Source organism: Nyctereutes procyonoides, unplaced genomic scaffold (genome assembly GCF_905146905.1).
Source record: "Nyctereutes procyonoides isolate TBG_1078 unplaced genomic scaffold, NYPRO_anot_genome, whole genome shotgun sequence".
In the NCBI taxonomy this organism is placed as follows: domain Eukaryota; kingdom Metazoa; phylum Chordata; class Mammalia; order Carnivora; family Canidae; genus Nyctereutes; species Nyctereutes procyonoides.
The window spans coordinates 53,811,442-53,826,673 of NW_026575131.1; the positions used below are offsets into that span (position 1 = coordinate 53,811,442).

At 55.9% G+C, this 15,232-nt stretch overlaps 1 protein-coding gene across 3 annotated transcripts; it reads left to right on the forward strand.

Moving 5' to 3' along the window:
* Window positions 1–785: 785 nt before the first annotated feature.
* SLC25A23 (solute carrier family 25 member 23) lies at window positions 786–12,278 on the forward strand. Of its 3 annotated transcripts, XM_055343014.1 has the most exons (11): window positions 786–1,095; window positions 2,198–2,324; window positions 2,908–2,995; window positions 3,294–3,405; window positions 4,464–4,622; window positions 4,708–4,860; window positions 5,036–5,143; window positions 6,139–6,306; window positions 9,271–9,421; window positions 10,438–10,618; window positions 10,931–12,278. In XM_055343014.1, the coding sequence occupies exons 1-11, from the start codon at window positions 940–942 to the stop codon at window positions 11,139–11,141; spliced, it is 1,614 nt and encodes a 537-aa protein (XP_055198989.1). In that variant the 5' UTR covers window positions 786–939; the 3' UTR covers window positions 11,142–12,278. The 3 variants fall into 3 exon arrangements, with proteins under 3 accessions (XP_055198989.1, XP_055198990.1, XP_055198991.1); XM_055343015.1 differs by lacking the exon at window positions 5,036–5,143; XM_055343016.1 differs by lacking the exons at window positions 10,438–10,618; window positions 10,931–12,278 and adding an exon at window positions 9,796–10,417.
* Window positions 12,279–15,232: the final 2,954 nt, after the last annotated feature.

Here is a 15,232-nt window from a genome sequence, read left to right on the forward strand (position 1 = left end):
CCCGCCTCCAGCGCTCGGCTCCCCGCTCTTCCTCCGCACTCGTGCCTGGGACACTGAGGTCCATCCCCAGGTTGGTCTGGAGAGAGCAGTTCGCACGGCGACCGGATCCGGCTGCGGCCTCTTTAAGGCGGCCGGGCCCGCCCGAAGCTGCGGGGGCTCAAGGCAGCACCGGGTGGACGCGGAAGCCCCGCCCAGGTGGGGCGGGAGGGCGGCGCTCCGGCAGCTCCGGCCAATAGGAAGCCGACCTTGCAGCCGCGCCGCAGGTTGATCTTCCGTTTCGCAGTCTGAGTGGGACCGAAACGCAAGGCTCGCGGGCGGGATGTCGGGTTCCAGGGAGAAAGCGCCGCTGCTCGATCTTCGGTTTCTGTGACCGAGCGGGGAATGTGAAGTGAGCGGGCGGGCAGATGGAGGGCTGGAAGGCGTAGGGTTGGCTCTTCTGCAAGTCTGGGGAAAACGAGGACTTTATTGCCTAAAGAGGGGAGGGAGGTCAAGTAGAAAGGGATTACGAAACCAAATCCCTGATATCTCTCTGCTGGGCCCGCTCGGGAAGAGGGTAAACTGAGGCACACAAGGAGGAACTCTGAAGGCAGAATTGACCCCATTGATCTCTCCAGCCCCTCTCCCCAGAATGGACCCCCGTGTTTCCCGGGCTGGGCAACACCAGAGCATCCCCGGCATCTCGCCCCGCACCCCGCAGCTCCGCCTCCGGCCCCCTCCCCCCGAAGCGGGTCGGGGGAGGAGACGCAAGTTCTGGCGCGGGCGGCGACGGCCAGCAGTCACCGCCTCCTGCAAGTGCCGGAGCCAGGCGGGCAGCGCCGAGGCTGCGGTGGCCGTGGCCGCGGAGCTGGCCCCGCGGGGCCCCGGGGGGGAGGGGGAGCCGCGAAGCCCCCGCCGAGGCCGCCGCCGCCGGGCCTCCCCTCCCCCCCCCGGGCGGGCGCCATGCGGGGGGGCCCGGGCGACGCGGAGCGGCGGCAGCGCTGGGGTCGCCTCTTCGAGGAGCTGGACAGTAACAAGGATGGCCGCGTGGACGTGCGCGAGTTGCGCCAGGGACTGGCCCGGCTGGGCGGGGGCGACCCGGACCGCGACACCCAACAGGTACCCCCGCGGGGACCCCAGCCGGGCCCTGCGGCGCCGGGTGACCCGATCCCCTGAATGGAGCGCGCCGCCGCCAGCCTCTGCCCGTGGCTGCGCTCCAGTGCGGGTGCCCAGCCTGGGCGCCCCGGGGCCCTTCCCCCTGCCCAGCGTGTCTGGGCCTAACGGGTTCGCCCGAGACAGAGACAGAGCCGCCGAGGCCCCAGGCCTGCCGTTCAGCTGCCAGCGCCCGGTCCCCACCCCCCTCGCCGGTGCCTCGAGGGCGGGGGACGCCTGCCCGCCTCCCTGCCCACTGCCCCGGACACACCCTCCTCTGAACTCTTTGCCCATCCCAAGACGTGCCCTGCGCCCGCCTCAGGAGACACACCCTTTCCCATCCTCTCTGCCCTGCTCTGGGCACCCACCGCCCTCCCAGGGAGCTGCCCCGCCTCTCTAGGTTTACATTCCCCAGGCCTCCCCTTTCCTGGCTTAATGCCCCAGGCTGCCCCAGCAGGGACTGTCCTGCCCAGGCCACCCCCGGCTGGGGATGTAGCAAAGCAGGAACCTGGCCCTAGGCCTGTGCAGGTGTCCCCTACACCTGTAGCCCCAGATGCCACTGGAGTGTCTCTCTCCACAGCATCCTGAGATCTCCAGTACAACCTCCCACCCTCCGGGTGGGAAAACGGAGGCCGGGTGGGTGCTTAGCTTGGACCGCTCATTGCCCCACATTGCCCAGAGCTGTCTCTCCGTGGAGCTCCCAAAACTGCCATATGGACAGGGTTTTTTTTAAGAGATGGCTGGGAGGATAGGCTTTCGGAGACAAGAGCCCGAGGCTACCCACCACTTCCCAGTTCTGTAACCTTGAAAAAGTCACTCGACCTTGGAGAGCCTCAGTCTGCTTGCCAGGAAAACTGGGCAACTGCTTTCCACCCTGCAGACCTATTGTGGCCTTGGGCATGTTGCTGAGAAGTGAGCTGGAGGACAGAGGGGTAACATCCCCGGCTCCTGTCCTTTTAAAGGGGCGGGGGGGGGGGGAGCGCTGAGTTCCTGGGCCATAAGTTTGTTGTGCCCTCTGCGGATGGGGAGCAGCCTCCTGGAGCACTGTCATCCCTTCCCTCCCTGCCAGGGCATCTCCTCCGAGGGCGACGCTGACCCAGGTGGTGGGCTTGACCTGGAGGAGTTTAGCCGCTACCTGCAGGAGCGGGAACAGCGCCTGCTGCTTCTGTTCCACAGTCTGGACCGGAATCAGGATGGTAAGGCCCGGGGATGGGCTGCGGGAGCCCTGGAGGCACCAGCGGGGTTAGAACTGCCAGCGCTGGGAAGAGGGGGGAGGGCCACTTCTCCCTGATGACTCACAGGCTATTTTGGGAGCTCTCCTCACCCCCCAGCTAGGTGGTTGGGCTCATGGGCCCATCCCACCTCCTTTCCCTTCTGGGATGCGACCCCTATCATTACCTTTAAGTTTCTAAGGGCCAGAGATGCCCCATATTGCATCTGGATTCCCTATGAGTCATAGACACCCCCTCCATAACCTCTTCTGGGTCCCTAATATTGCCCCTCAGTCTCCTATGGCATAAGGACCCCTATAATTATTCCTAGATTCATTTTTTCATTCATTCATGGAGCAGAGAAAACCCCCCACACACAATATGGCCCAGTTCCGTCTCTCTGATCCCAGTGGGTCAGTGACACCCCCCCAACCCTGCTGCATATCTCACCCTGGGTTCCTGGGTTCCTGGGTCCCCCAGTCTTCCTAGACCAGTCCCATTATGAGGTATACTGCACCTGGGTTCCAGGGTCCCCCCCACGCACACTCTTTTCTGGCCCCCTCCCCAGGTCATATCGATGTGTCTGAGATCCAGCAGAGTTTCCGAGCTCTAGGCATTTCCATCTCACTGGAGCAAGCAGAGAAAATTCTGCACAGGTGAATAGCTTGGGGGGTCCAGAATCCCAGGTAACTTGGGTCCCCGGGACCCCCATGGTCACCTTGAGCCTCTAGGCCCCAGACCCAATCCCAGGACAGGTAGAGCCAAGAGGTGGGAGTTAGGGAAATCCTGGGCCGGATGCTTCACTTCTCTGAGCCTCAGTTTTCCCCTTTGTGAAATGACAAGCTCTCAGCACACAGGAAATCAGTGCCCCCCCCAACCAGCTGAACCTCACTCCAGCAACCCCCCTCCCAGTCCCAGCACTGATTCTGTCCCCATCTTGCCCTGCACCCCCAGCATGGACCGTGACGGCACGATGACCATAGACTGGCAGGAATGGCGTGACCACTTCCTGTTGCATTCACTGGAGAATGTGGAGGATGTAGTCTATTTCTGGAAGCATTCTACGGTGAGGTGGGGGCAGCTTTCCTAGCTTGGTGGCTGGGCCTTGCTCTGGTTTCCCCGGCATGGAGGGGCTGGGTCAGAACTCCTGAGAAGGAAGAGCCGCTGGGAACAGCCAAGGGATGAGACTGTTGTCCACTCTTCCTCTGATCGGGGATCAGGGGACTGGGGACCCATTGGGGGAGGTCTGTGATCTGGTTGGAGCCCTCAGACCTGACTTTGGGGTTCTGGGCACAGACAGTGGGAGGTGGGAAAACAGGGGAGGGGGAGCTCACTAGATGGGGCACCCAGCCTCCAGCCTCCACCCACGGTTCCCCTTCTGACTTCTTTTTGCCTTAGTAAATGGTCTGCTGCTGAAGGAACTCATAAAAGCCATGTTCTTTGGAAGATCCACTGAGATCCACTGGAAGTTGGGGGAGGAGGTGCTCTAGATCCCCAGCTTCTGGGTGGGAATCTCTGAGTGATGCTTCCAGTAGCATCTGATGGCATCTGGAGGGAAATCCACCTGTGGGATCTGTTGAGATCCTCTTGGGAGATTCAAAGATTCCTGCCCTGGGGATCCATGAAGGGCTTGGTTGAGAAGTCTATAGATGAATTCTAGATGAGGGATGATCCCTGGGAGCAGATTCCTGTGGGATCTGCTGAGGCCCAGAGGAAGGGATCCACTGATATCTTTATATGGCAGATCCCTGATTAGATCTTGTGTGGCCCTGGATGGATCTTCTAGAATCCTTACGCAGGAGGCCCTTGGGTGGGATCCCTCAAAGGGATCTGATTGGCTCTGGAAGGAATCTTTATATGGTACATGCTCGGGCAGGCTCCTCTGGTGGGATTTGGTGGAGGTGCCCAGGAGGGATATTGGGATCTTGTGTGGGAGTCAGGTTGCATGTTTTGCTGGGATCTGGTAGGAGTCCAGGAGGGATCTCCTGGGCTCTCCAAGTGAGAGCCATCATTGGTGGATGCCCTGGGTATCCTGGGATTCCTGAGGGAGATAGTCCCATTTAGGGGTGAGGTGCATCTCTCTGCCCCTATCATGATGTGACACCCCAGTCCCTGCATCCTTAGGTCTTGGACATTGGTGAATGCCTGACTGTCCCTGATGAGTTTTCAGAGCAGGAGAAGCTAACTGGCATGTGGTGGAAGCAGCTGGTGGCGGGCGCAGTGGCAGGTGCTGTGTCGCGGACGGGCACAGCCCCTCTGGACCGCCTCAAGGTGTTCATGCAGGTGAGGGACCCGGGAAAGACCCACCCCCTCTCCCAGGCCTGGGCCCCAGAAGGGGACCCTAAAACCACCTTATCTCCTCATGCAGGTCCATGCATCCAAGACCAACAAGCTAAACATCCTGGGAGGCCTAAAGAGCATGATCCGAGAGGGGGGCATGCGCTCCCTGTGGCGTGGCAATGGGATTAACGTGCTCAAGATTGCACCTGAGTCGGCTATCAAGTTCATGGCCTATGAGCAGGTGGGAGCAGGTGGGGGCGGGTGGGGGAGAGGTGAGCTAGCCATGAGGGCTGGTGGGATGGCCTTGGGGGCAGGGGATGTCTGCAGGACTCTGGGAGTGGGCATCTGCTTCCCTGTGTGGTGCTCACGGCAGGAGGACCTGAGGTCCTGCCCACCTCTGTGTCTCCCACTTTCAGATCAAACGGGCCATTCGGGGGCAGCAGGAGACCCTGCACGTGCAGGAGCGCTTTGTGGCTGGCTCCCTAGCTGGTGCCACGGCCCAAACCATCATTTACCCCATGGAGGTGAGAAGGAGGGACTCTGGCCAAGGCCCCATTGCAGAATGGGGGGTTTGCAATAACCACATCACTCCATGGTGAGATAGGCATTGGGATTATAACTGTCTCTCCCCGATTTGGACTGTGGCTTATTAGAGAAATGCTGCTTCACGTGTAGTCGGAGTGCACATGCACATTTGAGAGGTGACTTCAAGGGATGATGGTGTTGGTCATAACTATTTAGGCAGCAACTGTGGGGGCGGCCAACTGTTTACGGACATGCCTCTTCTAAGGATACTGATTTCCAGGCTGTTTGTTCCCAGGGAAATCATTTCAGGTTTCAGGTTGTGCAGTGTGTCAGGATTCTGAGTGATGGAAAACTCAAATCACACAAAGGAAGTCTGAGGTAAGCAGTTCAGGGCAGGTAGGGTGGCTTCAAAGTGTTAGGGACTAAGGTTCCTTCCCTCTATCTTATTCCAGCACTTCAGAATGTAGCATCCACCTCATGGACCAGAACGGCTGCGTGTGCTTCAGTCATCACGTCCATGGTCCAGTCAATAAGGAAGAATAGACAAAAAATAAAATAAAATAAAATAAAAAACAAGGAAGAATAGACAAAGGAAGGAACACCTCAAAGATACTTTCTGAGAGTCACACGTGCCTGTTCTCCTGTTTCATTAGCTAAGACTTAGTCACGTGGCCATATATCTAGAGAGAATAAGAAATGTAGCCTTTATTTCTAGTGGCCATGTGCTTGCTGAAAATGATAGTTTCTATTTTTAAGGGGAGAAGGGAACCAGATATTGGGAGACAGCAGTGGCCACCATATGCGACTCTGAGAGGTATAACCATTTAAAGATATGGAGATTCGGGGTAGCAGAAGAATCTACAGTTAAGTGGTTTGTTAAATTCAGTTATTGCCAGGGTAGAGCCTTCTCGGAGTAGCTATTTCTAGGTGTCTTCACTCCTGGACGTGGTGTTTCTGGAAGCAGTTTTCCCAGGGATAACCGGGTCCTCCCCAGGTGCTGAAGACGCGGCTGACCCTGCGCTGGACCGGCCAGTACAAGGGGCTGCTGGACTGTGCGTGGCAGATCCTGGAGCGGGAGGGGCCCCGCGCCTTCTACCGAGGCTACCTGCCCAACGTGCTGGGCATCATCCCCTACGCGGGCATCGACCTGGCCGTCTATGAGGTCGGTGGGCAGCCCGCCCCTCCCTCCTTTCTCCCGCCCTCTGGGATTGGCCTGCAGGACACCCCTTCCCCATAGGGCTGACTTAGTTGACCTCGCAGCTAGGGGTAGAGAAGCACCATGAGATCTTGGGGAACCCCTTCATCCATCGAACCCCTCGACTCTTCCACATTTACCACCACGAGAATTCTTCCCATTTCCATGTGCAGTTCACGCTTCCTGGGCCTCAGGACCCGAGAAGGTCAGGGACCACTGTGGCTCACAGAATCATGGGAGAAAGTGAATGTGAGTTTCAAAGATGCCCGTGTCCCCAAACCAGCCAATGTCTTCATCAGGGCCTGCCCATTTCATAGAGACAGCAGCGTTTCTATGGCCAGCATCTCAGGGCCTTTGTGGAGAGAGGCAGGAACGAGGAGGCGTTGCTCTTTCTCTTCCAGGGGTCATGACTTTTATCTTTTCCTGGTAGGATCGCCAGGCTCTTCCAAGCAGCACAGCCCCAGATGTCCCCAGGCTGCCCCCAAAGTCTCTGTGTCCAGCATAGGGCCAGCTTCACAGACAGGTAGCCAGTGCAATCGCCAAGGGCCCCATGCTCAGAGGGGCCCGCCTCTTGGTTTAATTCCCTTGCTGTTGCTGTCTTGAAATTCTGATCATCTTCAGACAAGAGATCTCACGTTATTTTTATTTTGTGCTGGGCCTTGCCAAGTTCTGGAGCCGGTCCTTATCCACAACACTCCACACCCACCATCCGTACCTGACTTTCCCAGCAGCCAGCACCACTGCGGCCACATGAGACAAGGCCACCACTCATTCACTCACTTGTTCATTCCTTCATGCGCTCACTCAGAAAATATTTCCTGAGCATCCTAGTGGACTGGGTGCTGTGCTGGTTGCTGCAGAGATGGCATTAAGTAAGAACAACACAACCCTTGCTTTCCTGGGGCATCCACTCCAAGAGCCAGGAAGTCAGTCCAGGAGCCAACAAGTAGTTTCAGATCCTGCTAAGTTCTCAGAAGATGAGAAAACAGGATGTGTAATTGAAAGTCACAGTTGGCTGGAGGGGGTCTAGGCAGGTCTCTGAGAGGCGGTGAGCAAGGGGGTGTGACCCAGGCGGAGAATGCAGGTCTGGAAGCAGGACTGGCTTTGACCTGTTGGAGGAGTGGAAGTCTTGAGTTGGCTGGAAGGAACTGAAGAGTCCCCAAGAGCTCAGTGACGCAGCTGGTTTTTCCTGAGTGCAATACAAAGCCACTGGGGACTGTGTACAGAAATAAGACATAACTGTATTTGATGCATTCTTCACCAGAAAAGGGAGCTGGGAGGCCTGGATCATTTGAGAAACCCTGTGCCCTCTTGAGTTTCAAAATCTATGTTAGTCCCATAAAGGCTTGGAGAAGTCTGCAGAAAAGTGATCTCACTGGGGTTTTTTTTTAGCCTGGTGTTGGCCATACTTATACAGTCATCAGAACGTCTTTTCAACAGAACAGCTCTTAAAAACTCATTAAACACCTATTTGGCAAATGCCTGCTGCAGCCCCAAAAGAGGGCTCTTAGAATTGCAAAGGCAGGAGGGGTGAACTCTTGCTTCCATCGCGCCCGCTCCTTGCCCAGAGCAGACATCATGAATCTATCCCAGCCCTGAGTCCTGCCCCACACAGTTCCCGGCAGCTGTTACCAAGGGGGTTAGAACTGACTTAGGAAATGGAACCTAGGAGCCATCCCAGTCCCAGAGCAAGCAGAGAGGCTTTGTAAGGGGTTGGTCTCCTCTGCTGTGTGTCTCTATCCCTGTGTCCCCTCTCCTTATGAGGACATCAGTCATATCTGATTACTCCAGGATGGCCTCATCCTAACTCACGCACCTGCAAAGACTATTTGCAAATAAGGTCACGATCTGAGATCCTGGGGGGTGAGGACTCCGGCATATCTTTTTTTTTGGGGGGGGGGGAATGCCACTGAACCCAGAAGGGTGTGTTATCAAGCAGGGTATCATGGTGGGCAGGTGGGGTTCAATCCTGGCCAGAGGGGCCTCTGGAGGCAGCGTAGAACATGCCCCACCAGCACCGCGAGGGAGCTGGGGTATTGATACGCCACGTCAGTTGTCTGAAGCGAGCTTTGCTGGGGGTGCTGCTTCGCCAGCACTTCCTGACGAGGCCTGGGTGCCCAGAGCAGCCTTCCCCGGGCCCAGCAGGAGTCCTCAGGCAGAACTGTGTTTGCTGGCCTTTGGGAGTCCGCAGATCTGAGATGAAACGGCAAGTGGTAAGGAAGGGCGTCCACGTTGGAGAGCGTGTCAGCCTCCTACGGCTGCTGTAACAAATGACCGCAAACTTAGTGCTTTTAGAACAGCACAGAATCATTATCTCACAGTTTCGAAAGTCAAAAGTCCGCGATGGGTCTCATGGGGCTAAACTCAAGCCAATGGCAGGCCTGCATTTCTTCTGGAGGCTTCAGGGGAGAATCTGTCTCCTTGCCTTTCCCCTTCTCTAGCAGCTGCCTGTATTGCTTGGCTGGTAGGCCCTTCGTCCATCTTCAGAGCCAGCAGCATAGATCTTCCAACCTGCCCACTCCACCTCTGCTTCTCTCCTCTGACTCTTAGAAACCTCGTGGTGACATTGGACTTACCTGGATATTCTAGGATCATGCCCCAGCTCAAGGTCCTTAACTTAATCTCCTCCGCAAAGCCCCTTTTGCCACATGAGGTACCATATTCCCAGGTTCCAGGGACCAGGGCGTGGACAGTGGGGCAGGAGGTGGTCTTTCCACATCCATAGAGGGTCGAGGTAAGGACCGAGTGACAGGACGCAGGTACAGTGTTTGTGCGTGGGCACCTAGGAGGTACCGCACTCAGCTAGTACCAGCCGTCAGGGGACGCCAAGCTGTCAGGGGACCCCAGCCAGCAGGGCCTCTGAAGCCAGGGTCGTAGTGTATTACCTGGTTCCAGTCCAACCCACTCTACTCCCTTCTTCACCCCTGCCAGACCCTGAAGAACCGGTGGCTCCAGCAGTATAGCCGCGACTCGGCCGACCCAGGCATCCTCGTGCTCCTGGCCTGCGGCACCATCTCCAGCACCTGTGGCCAGATAGCCAGTTACCCCCTGGCCCTGGTCCGGACCCGCATGCAGGCCCAAGGTGAGGCCTGGGCGGGAGGATGGGGCAGGGAGAGAGAGCATCACCACTTGGGCCCCAGGTCCCCATCCCCAGCTCCTCCTCCTGGGTAGGCGGTGTCCCAAATTGGGACCCTCCTGGATCTGGATGGCCTTCGCTAAAGTCCCTGCCTTTCTCTGGGTATCAGTGTACCCATTTGTGACACTGGGACAGGAGCCCTTTATCTGAACGAGGAGAGCAGATGCAGGGAATATTGTGAGGGTGCCCTAGCCCCCCTAGCTGGGAGAGGTGCTAAGTTGAGCTCCGATTTGCAAGGGTTACAGTGAGGGAAGGTGAAGATCTGGCCAAGGAGGGGTGGGGCCAGGCTGGTGAGGGTTTTTTTTAATTTTCCCCTGTAGGTTTCTCTTATCGGTCCTCCCCCCACCCCCACCCCATACACACACACATACATACACACACACACACATTCCTGAATCTGTTTTGGGAATTTCCTTGGGAATTTTAGCATTTGTGTTCTGTGATTTTCTCTGGGGGCCTATCAGTGCATAAACCTGGGTTCTCACCCACAAAGAGCTTACAGGCTGGAGAGAAGCAGGATGCTGAATAAACCATTCCACAATTAAGTATGCATTTAGGGTTGAATAAAGGAGAAGACAAAGAGCCAGACTTAGACCGGGGTACAAGGAGGGCTCCCCCGAGGAGCCTGGTTGGAAGGTTGGAAGGCAGAGGAAGTGTTAGCTGGGAGAAAAGGCAGGGAAATGAGTTCCAGGCAGAGGAAATGCCTGTGCCCTCTCCTACCACACACATACATATACCTTCTCTGTTTCTCACCGTCCCCAAACTTGGGCCCTCAAGAGTGGGGTGAAAAGGTGAGCAGTCATTTCCAGAGCCACTAGAAGTCCCGACTCTGAGTGGTAGGTCCCGCTGGTAACCTCACCTTCCTTCCCTCCTGCTGCAACGGCCACAGGCCCAGCCCTGGGGAGTGGGAGGGGAAGTGAGAGGGGCCCTTTGGCCTTACCTGGCCTCCCCACCCCTCCCAGCCTCCATCGAGGGCGCCCCCCAGCTCTCCATGTTGGGTCTGCTCCGTCACATCCTGTCCCAGGAGGGCGTGTGGGGCCTCTACCGGGGCATTGCCCCCAACTTCATGAAAGTTATCCCGGCTGTGAGCATCTCCTATGTGGTCTACGAGAACATGAAGCAGGCCCTGGGGGTCACGTCCAGGTGAGGGACCCAGAGCCTGACCCACCCCAGTTCCCTCACCCCAATCATGACATCCCCCACACCTTGGCCACTGGAGACTGATGGCCCAGCCAATGGACCCCAGGGCCCCCGCACACCAAATCACAGGATCCCCACACTTTATTCACTGGGTCCTGCACCCCCACATCACAACGACTGGCCCCCCACATGCGGGGTCCTGGACCTCCGTGACTTAACCACGGGATCCCCCACAACCCAACTAATGGATCCTGATAACCCAACCACAGGAGTACCCATCACCGTGAGTACCCATCACCATGCCTAAACACTCAGGTCCCAGATCCAGCACTGGGTCCTAGATCCCCAAAACCACTGGCGGATCCCAGATCCTCATGCTTCCTCCAGCCCTGGATCTCTAAGCTCGGCCACTGGATTCTGGATATCAAGAAGCCTCAGCCACCGGATCCTGACAATGCAATGCCTAGATCCCGGGGCCCCAGCCACTGGATCCCAGCTCCCCTCACCCCAACCACTGGATTCCTGAATTCCTTTACCTTGACACTGAGTCCTGGATCCCTCTGCTTTGACTACTGGATTCCCTACATTTCAACCACTACACCCTCAAACCCCAACCACCGGATCTCGGATTCCCAAGCCCTGACCAGCCGGACCCTGGCTCCTAAAATCACAATATGAGAGCCCAACAGAGGAGTGAGTGGGTCCTGGCGACTGTGGCTGTTGGACCCCAGATCCTTCCACCGCAGGCACTGGATGCTGAAACCTCACCCATAGGAGGTAGACCCCCACCCTTCCAAGCACTGGATCCCAGCCCCTTAACCCCTGGATTCTGATCGGAATCCTCCCAGGCACTGGATCCTGAATGCCTCAGACTCCAAGTCTAGATAGATCCCAATAGGCCAATCACAGCATCCTGGGTCCCCCGTGCCCCTGCCCCAGATGCACCCTAGAGTCCAGGGCCCAAGGAGCCTGTGGGAAGGAAGCCTAGGTCCTGGCCTCCTGCTTCCAGAAAACCCGTGGGACTTGTCCAAAGTCCTGACGCAGCTAGAAGCCGGCAGCTGGGGAAGGAGATGCCCCTCCCATGCCCTAGACAGAGGCTGGACACCCCTTCACCTGCCCAGTGTGGACACGCCTCTGGCCCTATGGGCAAACTGCCCCTCCCCCCACAATGCTCTGTGGTATCTTCCATTCCCTTCCCACCTTCAGGCTGATGATAACCTCCAGTCACGCTTTTTGGGGGGCTGGCAAGGGGGCAGCCTGAAGCCGGGGGCACATTAAGGGGACTCCCCTAAACACACCCCAGCCAGAAGCAAGTCTACACAGCTCTTCCCTGGAGCCCAGCATCCAATTATGCAAAACAAACAAACCAAATCCCCCGGACTCACTCCAGGTCTATTTTTCTACCAGAGAGCATCAGACATTCCTCCCCCGCAGATAACCCAAGCCCCCCAGCCCCCCCGACTCCCCTGTACATTCTGCACTTTATAGTTGGATTCTGAGCTTAGCATCATTGGGGGACCCCTCCCTTTACTCCTCCCAAGTCCTTGAGGAACCCCATTAAAGAACTGCAAAAGAGGAACTGGGTTGTTTGGGGGGGGCTGGAGGACCCCCCCATGGCTTCCACCTCCCCTCACCGCCCTCCTCCCCCCCCCCCCCCCGCTCCACCGTGTCCCATCTCCCGCCTGCGTGTGTTATTTCAAAGGAAAAGAACAAAAGGAATACACTTTCTAAGCTCTTTCATTGTGGTTTTTACTGAAAGGGGACGGGTTGATGTGGGACCATCTCAAATGCCACACAGGGGAGGGACATGGACCATCCTCCGTTGCACTGAGTCCCAGGAGACCAGGAAGTGAAGCAGGCCCAGGGGAAAGCCCACATCTATAGGCCCTTTTTATTTTTTCCTGTATTCTATTGACATAAGGGTATTTGCTTCCCAGGGCTGCTGTAATGAATGACCACAACCCGGAGGCTTAAAATGATACCGTTTTTGGATTGATATATTTTTTTATTGTGGTAAACTATACACCACATAAAATTCACCATCTTATCCATTTCTTTTTATTTATTTATTTTTTTTTTATTCATGATAGTCATACAGAGAGTGAGAGAGCGAGAGAGGCAGAGACACAGGCAGAGGGAGAAGCAGGCTCCATGCACCGGGAGCCTGACATGGGATTCGATCCCGGGTCTCCAGGATCGCGCCCTGGGCCAAAGGCAGGCGCCAAACCGCTGCGCCACCCAGAGATCCCCATCTTATCCATTTCTAAATGCACAGTCCAGCAGCACAAATCACACACTGTCCTGCACCCACCCACCATCCGTCTCCAGAACCTTCCATCTCCCCATATCCCCGTCCCCAAGAAGCACTGACCCCCTGCCCCCTGCCCCACCCCTGGGTCCCACCACCTCCTCTTTGTCTCTATGCACGGGCCTCCTCTGGGGACCTCCTGGGAGGGGGGTCATGCAGGAGGTGACCTTCTGGGTCTGGGTCCCCTCCCTGAGCCCGTGTCTTCGGGGTCCGTCCACATGGTGGCAGGTGGCAGGATGTCCTTCCTTTCTAAGGCAGAATAATATCCCAATGTGTCGATGGACCAAATTTTGTTCATTTATTCATCCGTCGATGGACACTTGGGTTGCTTCCATCTTTGGCTATGGTAAATACAAAAACAACAGGAATTTATTGTCTGTCAGTTCCGAAGTCTAGAAGTCTGAAGTCAAAGTGTCATCAGGGACATGGTCCCTCCAAAGATTCTAGGGGAGGATCCTTCCTGCCTCTTCCAGCTTTTGGCAGTCGCTGGCACTCGGCATTCCTCAGCTTGTAGACCCAATCAGTCTTCAGATGATTTCTGAATCAGACCCAATTTCTGCTTGTCTTCAGATGACCAAACTTTTTCCTGTGTGGACCATGACAGTCACCCTCCAAGATGTTCCCCGAGGGTCTCTCCCTCCCAGTATTCACATTCTCTCATTGTACCAGGGTGGGTCCGACTGACCAAGAGTATCCACCAGAAGTGACAGTGTGTGACTCCCAAGATGAGAGCACAAAAGACCCTGCAGTCACCATCTTGTTTGTGTCTTAAGATCCTACCGTTGGGGTAATTTGTTGTGCGGCATTAGCTAACTGGTACACATACGCATACCTAGATACGATTTTCCGCCCACTCACATATGGCATGCTAAATGTTTTGTATTTTTACTTCCTGTAAATTATGTCCTGAGGATCAATTGCCAGAAGTGGGATTGCTGAGTCAAAAGATGTGGCTATTTCAGGGTCATGCCACCAGGGAAATCGTGTGCGATATACGCAGCGACCAACAAGGAATCCGCGTTACTAAGTTTACTTCAGTCATACCAGCATCGAGTGTTACCAGGTTGATTTGATTTAATCGGGCCAGTTAACAACTATTTTCTTGTCCACGTTCTTAGATCCCTTTACACCGTTGGGGCCTGAGGAGGCCCTGCTAACTGACATGTGATACCACACAGACTGCTTTTCTCTTTCTGAGTCTCTCCACCCACAGAATAAGGGATGTTATCACTGACATCTTTAAAGGGAAAAGGACTCACGTTTATGGAGTAAGTAGTCCACACGCTGGCTCTGTGCTAAGCCTTTTGTTGTGTTATCGCCTTCACTTACTCATCTTCTATTTACCGGACACTTAGTTTGTGCCAGACCCGGTTTTGGACATGGGATTCAGAAGGGAGTGCAACACCCCACCGTCTTTGCTCTCATAAACCCCACATTCCAGCGGGGAGCGACAAACAATAAATAACACACGTGAGTGAATGTGTAGCTGGATAGAAAGCAAAGGCGCTATGGATAAAAATAAAGTGGTGAGGAAGGAGGCTATGAGATACTGCAGAGCAGAATTTACATTTTATTTATTTGATTTTATTTTTAAGATTGTATGGATTCATTTGAGAGAGAGAGAGAGAGAGAGAGAGAGAGAGAGAGAGAACGAGTGGGAGGGAGGGGCGGAGGGAGAGGGAGAAGCAGACTCCCCGCTGAGCCGGGAGCCCGATGTGGGGCTCCATCCCAGGACCTGGAGATCACGACCTGAGCCTAAAGCACACGCTTAAGCATCTGAGCCACCCAGGCCCCTGCAGCCCCCACCCAGAGATGTTTTTTTGTTTTTTGTTTTTTGTTTTTTGTTTTTTTTTTAGTTTATGTTTTAAATCCAGTGGATGGAGGAAGCATCAGGGAGAGGATGATATTTGCATAACGATGTAAAGACAGTGAGGGAGGGAGCCATGGCGATGTCTAGGAAAGCAGCATTCTAGGCAGAGGGAACAGCCAGTGCAAGGGTCCTGGGGCAGCACTGTGCTGGTGCATTGGAGGTACAGGGAGGAGGCCCGTGTGGCTGGAGCAGAATGGGTAAGGGGGAGAAAAGGAGGAGGGGAGGGCAGGAAGGGAACTGGGTAGGTCGAGCAGGGCCTTGGGGGCGATGGGGAGGACTTGGGTTTCCACCCCAAGGAAATATGAGCCCTGGAGGACTGTGGGCAGAGGAGGGCGGGGTCTGACTGAGGTGCTCATGGGAGCCCTCTGGTGGTCACTCTGGGGAGCACAGACGGGGGCAAGAGTGGGAGGGCCCAGAGTGGAGGCGACTGCACCGGTCC